Source organism: Pelecanus crispus, chromosome 19, assembly GCF_030463565.1.
Source record: "Pelecanus crispus isolate bPelCri1 chromosome 19, bPelCri1.pri, whole genome shotgun sequence".
NCBI classification, from domain to species: Eukaryota; Metazoa; Chordata; class Aves; order Pelecaniformes; family Pelecanidae; genus Pelecanus; species Pelecanus crispus.
In genome coordinates, this window is record NC_134661.1 from 8,400,714 (window position 1) to 8,408,225 (window position 7,512).

The 7,512-nt window shown below is 65.4% G+C and overlaps 1 protein-coding gene across 2 annotated transcripts; it reads right to left on the reverse strand.

Moving 5' to 3' along the window:
• Window positions 1-814: 814 nt before the first annotated feature.
• Window positions 815-6,142, reverse strand: LOC104031534 (5-hydroxytryptamine receptor 3A-like). Of its 2 annotated transcripts, none has more exons than XM_075723285.1 (9): window positions 6,076-6,142; window positions 3,916-4,079; window positions 3,738-3,782; window positions 3,279-3,388; window positions 2,535-2,704; window positions 2,157-2,317; window positions 1,701-1,911; window positions 1,286-1,519; window positions 815-1,113 (listed from the first exon to the last, which is right to left on the reverse strand). In XM_075723285.1, the coding sequence occupies exons 1-9, from the start codon at window positions 6,140-6,142 to the stop codon at window positions 815-817; spliced, it is 1,461 nt and encodes a 486-aa protein (XP_075579400.1). The 2 variants fall into 2 exon arrangements, with proteins under 2 accessions (XP_075579400.1, XP_075579399.1); XM_075723284.1 differs by having other exon boundaries at window positions 3,916-4,082.
• Between the last annotated feature and the right edge of the window lie 1,370 nt (window positions 6,143-7,512).

The following is a 7,512-nucleotide window of genomic DNA, read 5'->3' on the forward strand; positions in this document are numbered from 1 at the left end:
GCCGGGGACCACCCCAAAAACACCGTCAGTGGGTTTTGTCACAACCCCTGCCACCCCCAGCTCTGAAACAAGAGCGGGGGCAGCCCTGCTCCTTGCAGTTTGGCTCAGCTCCCTGCACTGGGATGCACCAGGGGTTCTTTCCTCCCCTCTGAGCCTCGCACCTCTGGCAGGGGTGGAGAGGAGCATGGGGGCTGACGAAGGCTGCGGGCAGCAGTCGGTGACCCTGCGGCTCCCTTCCGGCACCGTGTGCCCGCCGAGCCGGTCCCGTTTGCACGCCGGCTGGGTTGCCCTCGGCTGGCACTGCTTTTCTCCGGGTTCACCCTTCCGTTGGGCGGGGGATCTGCTGGGTGGGCAAGCGTGCACAGCGGCCAAATCGGGGCGACCAAAGACCCGTGCGGAGCCCGGCGAGTAACGGAGAGGGGGGACGGAGGCGTGCGGCCCCCGCTGCTTCATGCACGGAGGTGGGGGCTGCCCCAGGGCAGCGGGGTGAGGGCTGGGGGGCGGCGGGGACCCCCAGGGCTGGCGGGGACCCCCGGGCGGGCGGCGGCTGCGGGGCCGCTGTCCGCGGTGCTGAAGCGGCGGGGCCGGTGGGACGGCAAGCGTGGCAAGCGAGTATGGCAAGCGTGGCTTGGGCAGGGGCCACCGGTGCTCGGTGGTTCCCCCTCAGCCCCGCCTTGGTGCTCAGATGCTGCTGCTCCAGAGCTGGGGGGGAAGGCGGCGGATGCACCGGGCTGGGACCGCAGACACCGGGGAGTCCCAAAGCCGAGGAGCTTTGGTCGGCCGACCTCTCCCGCCCCCCAAACGCGGGCGCGGCTCAGGCGTCCCGCCACAGCGACCAGAGGGTGCCCAGCGTGACGCCGTAGGCCAGGACGGCCAACAGGTATGCCCGGAAGAGCAGGACGTCCAGCACATAGCCCACTTGCAGCCACTCGCGGGCGACGTCGCGAAACTCCTCGCGTTTCTCCAGGAACTGGCGGATGGCGGCGATCTCGCGCAGGACGCCGTGCATCAGCGGGGAGCCCTCCGCCTGGACGGCGACGGCCGGCGCGGGCCTCGCGCCCCCCACCCTCTCGCGCTCCCGGGGGTCCTCACAGCCGTAGTGGTGCAGCTTGGCTGCGGGAGCGAGAGAGGCAAGTGCAAAAAATCTCTTTAGACGGGGAGGCGGGATTTCTGCAGGTGACCCGGGCATCTGGATTGCCGTGCAAACAGGGCTACGTGGACGTAGATGGCTACGCGGGGCCCGGTCCCCTTTGGTGCCCGTGGGCCCTCTCTGTGCAGCCCTTACCTGTGCTGTCGTTGTTCTCCACCTGCCTGGAGATGTCCGAGCTCTGCGTCCTGCTGTGGCTGAATTTATTCCTGTCCCGGATGCAGAGCAGGACGGTGGCTCGTTCCAGCAGCAGGCGCTTCACCCAGTCGGGGACGTGGGGCTGCAGGTCTTGCTTGTGCACCAGGCGCACAATCAGGATGGTCTCCGTCAGGCTGATGACGAGCAGCGCCATGCACACCACAAAGTAGATGCCTGCGGAGGCGTCGGCGAGGTGAGTGGCCTGCAAAGGCTGGTGCACGGAGCATGGTCCCGAGCCAGTCCTCCCTGCCCGCCTCTCTCGGGGACCTGCGGGTCTCTGTGCAGAGCAGCAGCTCCTGCTGCTCCGGGCCCAGGACCACCGCAGCAGCTGGCTCGGCAGGTAGCGCCGCCGTACCTATCAAGGGGGTGCCGACCGCCGTAGCCGGCAGCGTGTCGGATACGATGATGAGGAAAACCGAGTAGCCCAGCAGGAGGGTGATCTTGAAAGAGACCCTCTCGCCACTGTTGGGAGGTAGGTAGAAGCCCATGATGTCCATAACCATCAGGAAGATGCTGGGGAGCAGCAGGCTGACGGTGTAGAAGAGGGGACGTCTCCGGATGACTACCTGCGGGACAGAGAGATAGGAAAGGCTCAGCGAGGGCTTGAGCCGGTGCGGCTCTCCACCGAGGCAGGCGAGGATGGTGGGACGCACTCAGGTGAGCCAGAGGAAGGGCTCGGCACCAGGAGCCTCCTGCCCGCAGGCGGGAGCACCGCGGCAGGGAGCAGCTGGCCGATCACTCAACAGGGATGGTGGCAAGACCCTTCCTTAGCACCCCATCCCCGAGAAGCGTGGTGGTCGAAGACCCTTACGTAGAACTTCATCTCGGCGTAGCTGTCGCTGCTCTTGACGCTGAACTCCTGGAAGCGGCTGAGGACGTAGAGCAGCTCCCACTCGCCCTGGTTGATGAAGACGCTCCGGTCGAACTTGACCAGCTCCGGCTGCCGCCACAGCGAGAGGTTGATGTCGCGGACTGGGGGGCAGAGGAGAGGTGAGGACCAGGGGGGCCCAGCGGCACTTCGCTGCCGGCACCTCCACGCCGGGCTGGGTGCCTGCCCCTCCCCGCACGCATCCCCGATCCACTGGGGCCATCTAGAGGGGTGAGCTGCCTTCTGCACAGAGCTCCAGCCCGGCGGAGGTCCTGCCCGCTCCCCCCCGAGCCCCTCGGCCGCGGGGGCCCCGGCACTCACTGTGGTGCAGCCAGCTGGTGAAGGTGAGCGAGCAGTTCTGGACGTCGAAGGGGAAGTTGTAGATGTCCAGGCTGCAGGCGGTCATCACCTGGATGGGTTTGAGGTTCTGCACCTCCCCATGGTGGCCAACGTAGACGTAGGGGATGTGAGGGGACTTGCCGACATCCACGCTGCGGGGCACGAGGGACAGAGGCCAGGGCTGGGGAGCACTCCAGGCAGGGGCTCCTCCTGCCGAGCTGCGTTTGGGAGGCGAACCACCCAGGAGCCGGGGGCTTGCCCCCCGAGCTGCTTTTTTGGCAGTACCCATGCAAGCATGCCTGCGCTGCCCGGGCTGCTGCCCTCTCCCCGCCCAAGCAGCGCTTGCATCCTTGTCCCGGGGCTCTCTGGAGCCGGTGGGAACACCTTAAATCCCAGCAAAGCAGGGAAGGACGCCGGCTGGCTTCGCGGGAAGGGCCGGCAGCTCTGCAGCTGCCCTCGCATTATGCTGCCTTCACAAAGCCTCTCTCCAGATATCTGGATCCCACCCCCGGCACGGCACGGGTAATTACCGACGGTTGCGGTTAGCCAGCGTTGGAAGCGGCCCAACTGCCGAGCCATTCCCCATCTGCAGCTCGCCCGATGCGGGGAGGCTGCCAGCTCTGCGCCGGGAATACAAAGCACGGGGTGGCGCGTGCCCGCGGTGGGCGAGGGGGGTCCGAACCCCGGGGCTGCCTGCCGCGGCCCCGGGGGCTTCACCTCACTCACAACTCGTTGATGAGGATGTCGGGCACCCAGATGCTCTCCACGGGGAGGGAGATCTGCGTCAGGTTGTCGAAGTGTGCCGGGTCCCACCTGAGGAATTCATCCGTCCAGTGCTGGGGGACAAAGCAGGAAGGGGTTGGAGGGCAAGGTCCCTTCCACCCCGCTGGGACCCAAACCCACACTAGCACCCTGCCATGGGAACCCCTCTCCAACGCCATCCGTGGGAGGGAGGGAAGGCTCGTCCTCTGGCTGTCGCACCACCCGACAGCGTGAAGCACGGGGCGTGAAAGCTGCACCTTGAGGTTCATGCCCTACAGAGGTCTTGTCACCCCCTGGGACGGGTTTGGCCGTGCTGCACTCCCACAGGGCTGCATGCCTCTCCCATGGGAAAACCAGAATTGGCGGGGGTGCTCGGCCCCGGGGAGGTCCCAGCGAGGGAGGGGCGAGGTTGCGTGGTCTCACCTGCCTGTACCAGATGTAGGTGGTCAGCACCTGGTTCTTCTCATCCTGCGGGAAGAAGCGGACGCGGTGTCGGCGCGGGGGGTGCCGGCACTCTGGAGGGTACCGCTCCCCTCGCTGCGGGCACGCAGAAGCTGCCCGCGCTGAAGGCAGCTGCTCCCACCCCATGCGGCGGACTCACCACGCTGAGGATGGCGTAGACCATGAGGTCGATGGCCACGGTGGTGGTCGTTCGCCAGTCCCGCACGGGCCGGGTGCCCTTCTGGTAGTGGGCCAGCAAGTCGTGGGTCAGGCGGCGCAGGGCGGGCTCGGCAGGCTCCGGCAGCCGGCCCCCCCGCCGGGTACCTGCTGGCAGAGGGAGGGGGGATGGATGGAGGGCTGCTTGCACCGGGGCAGCGGCTGCGATCGCCCGGCGGCGTGCCGCGAACCGCGGGATGCTGCTGGCTGCCATCCCTCGCTTGGGGTTTCCCGTCAAAGTTAAATAGGAGCATCCCGACGGGAAACAAGCCTGCCCGCCAGAACCATCACCTAATGTTTCATTAACATCTTCTGCCGCGCAGGTGGCTGGGGCTGTGACCTTCCCCCAGCCTCGGAGGGCAGCGCTGCCGTCTTCTGCCTCTCCCGGATGGATGCCAGGATGGCGGCAGCCGGGGACCATGAGGGACTCGCTGCCCCCGGATGAGTTTCCTACCACTCGCTGCTTCCAGGGGCATTTCTTCTCTGCCTGCAGGTGGAGGCGCTGAAGGTTAGAGGTGAACCAGGATGCTAAATTCATTTATTAGGTACCTCGGTATCTTGGTGTTTGCTTCCTGTGGAAGCGATCCCTCGGCTGGTGCCGGCAAGCGCAGAGCAAATTGCTCGCGGCACCCACATCCTCGCTGCAAGGCAGCCGGCGGCGCCGCGGCTGAGCCGGGGCGGCAGAGCCGCGCTCATGGCTTTGCTCTGCAGCACGCCCAGCCCTGGAGTCCAGTTCCCGCGTAATGAAAAGGACTAATTGGAATAGATCTGCGGGAACTTGGGAAAAGCTGCCGGGAAGGGAACTTTAATCTGTCTTTTAAGGTAAGGAAAAAAAACCCAGCAGCCTCAGCCCGTCCAAGCCTGCACGCAATCGGTAATGCCGGGGAGCCGGCCGGGCGCACGGCCCTCGCCCAGGCAGGCGTGCGCTGACGGAGGCGGCCGGGGGGGCGAGAGGCAGCAATTAGGGCGAGAGGAGGAAAACAGGCGCTGCCGTCATCGCAGCTGGGGCCAAGCGGCCTTTCCGGCTGCAGCTGGCGGCAGCTGGCTCGCGCCCACGCTCCTCCTCGTGCCCTCTCCTCCTCCTCGCGCCCGTGCTCCTCCGCACGCCCTCTCCTCCTCCTCCTCCTCGCACCCGCGCCGCCGAGCTCCCGGTCGGGATGCTCTGGCTTCGCAGAGGGAGGACTGGGCTGGGTTCACCCCAGCCTCTCCGTGCGTCTGCCACGGACACCGTGCCGGTCTTCCCGGCCCCAAATCTGTGCCGGCGACTCGCCTGGTGCAACTCGGCACAGCCCTGGCACACGGGTGTGTGTCGGCACGGGCCTTCCTACCCCCGTACCTCCGGCGTCGCTAAAGCGAGAGAGTCATTGCTCCCGCTCCTCCTCTGCCGGGCTAACTGCGGGAGAAGGTTTGGGAGTCGGGAACCATGCCCCCATGAGAGGGGCTGTCTGACCCCTCCAAAGATCCGCGTTACAAACCCGCTGAAAGCTTTCAGCTGCGCTGGTGCAAAACAGCACGATAATTTTGCTACTCTTTCCCAGGAAGGTTAAATGAGAAAAGAATAACGGCACCTCGTGAACATTTTGGCAGCGGGTTTTGCGCCGTGCGGAGCTGAGATTACAAACCATAGGCGCGGCATCGCTTCTGCGCGCCGTCGTCCCCAAGTACCCACCTCTGCGTTATGAGGGATGAAATATTATATGAGAGAAATCCCTTTCTCGGGTGGAGGGCTCAGGCAGCAGCTTCTAGGCAGGAGATCACCCTGTTTCTCTCTGTATATCCTTAGGGCTCGGACCCTGCACGCTTCCAGGGTACTTCAAAGCCCCGTACCGAGGAGCCCACCACGCGGAGCAGGATTCAAACGCCGCGTTACCTCGCTGCGGGCGCTCAGCCTGCATCGCCTGGGCTCTTGCAGAAGAGGTTTCCCGCGCTTGGGCTTCTCCCAGGTACGTTGATTTTAGGTGTAAGGGCTCTATGAAAAGCAGCCTTTGCATGCCGTGCAGCGCTGCTCGGCTTGTAGGAAGGTATCGCACCGTGCTTTTCGGTACGGGGAGCGCCCCGCTCCACCCCAGCCCCCCAGCCCTGCCCGCAGGGCCCCCCGCCTTACCTTGGCTCTGCAGCGTGGAGGCGAGAGGCAGCAGGGCCAGAAGCGCCCCGACAGCGGCGAGCATCATGGCTCTGCCGGCTCGCAGCCGCTGCCTCCTTCCCCTCCACCTCCCTAGCCTGCCAGCTCCACGGAGTGAACCCGAGCAGGGAGGCAGCCAGCACTCTTTGCTCGCTTTCCCCCCGCCGTCGGGTTTTTGAGAACACCCAATTAATCTCGCGATCAGCCTCTCCCGCTGCATCAAGTTTCAGGCTGGGAGGATGCGAGACGAACCCACCCCCCCCGCCCCACCGGCTCCCCTGGGGCTCCCCCGTCCCCCGCCCGGGCGCCTGGCTGTGGAAAAGCAGGTTTTGGGGGTGCAAGCATCGTGCCTGCGTGCAGCAGGAGCAGGGGGCACGGCGGTGGGTGGGGAGGACGCCGCAGGCACCAGGGCCACGCCGGGAGCGTGTCAGCGGTCGTAAGGTCGGGGGGGAACCCTCTGAGATGGGGTGGTCTGCCCCGGGAGGTTACAGAGTCATGGCCCTGGCACGGGGTGGGTCTCCATCGGCAGGGAATGGGGTCTGGAGGTACCCGGCTTCCCTTTGCACCCTAGGGCAGGGCAGATCCGTCCCACCGGAGACGGACAAGCTGACAGATGCAGGTTTTTTTGCCCCCCTGCCTGGGGGCAGCAAGACTTCCCCAACGGCCTCCAGCATGCACCAAGGCGAGGGGTCTATTTTCACTGCGGCAATTTGCATTTGCATGCAAATTTCAGCACAGGAAAGCACCTCTTGCCTGTTTCAGCTTCCCCAAATATTCAACAACTTTGGGCAAACGAGACCGTAAGCAAAGGTTGGCCCCGTACGATCAAGAGCAAAAATTTGTTCAGCGCCCGCCCACGTGCTGGTCCCGGCTCAGGCCGCAGCATCCTTCCCTCCGTGCCAGAGCATCGCGTCCTTGGGGTAAGGCAGCGTCCCTCTGCCTGCTGGGGGGCCTCACCCCGGCCCCCCTTCCCTATAATCTTATATATTTGTGTGCATATATCTGCGTTTATATGCGCTGTAGGTGCCCGTGCCCCCACGAAGCTGCCGACTGCTGGAAGTGCTGGGGAAGCGGTGGGCAGGGAGCGGAGCCTGCGGCACCGGCGGCGCGGAGCAAATCGCATCAGATGGCAGCGTGGAGTCACTTAAACGAGATAAGAATTAGTGCGCGGCCCTGATGAACTCCCCCTCGGCTGCCAACAGCGGTGTCAGGGAGAGAGCGAGAGCAGAGCCGGGGCTAATTTGATTTCTCGGCTCCGTTAGCGGCTGGCAAGTCACCTCCTGGGGAGCGCAGGCAGCTCGGAGCTCTTTCCCCTTATTGAATCTGGGTAATGAAAATCACGGGCAGCGCCGCCGCGGCGCTGGGGACCGTGCCCTGCTCTTCCCCCTCTCCTCCGGCCCCCCGCATCCGCGGCGGGCA

Bases quoted from the DNA above. Each gene is read 5' to 3' on its own strand.
- LOC104031534 (XM_075723284.1), bottom strand. From the start codon at position 6,142: ATGATGCTCGCCGCTGTCGGGGCGCTTCTGGCCCTGCTGCCTCTCGCC. The intron at 3,783-3,915 runs GTGAGTCCGCCG...TTCTTCCCGCAG, and splicing joins TCTACGCCATCCTCAGCGTG to GATGAGAAGAACCAGGTGCT. The intron at 1,114-1,285 runs GTAAGGGCTGCA...TCGCTCCCGCAG, and splicing joins GGAGAACAACGACAGCACAG to CCAAGCTGCACCACTACGGC.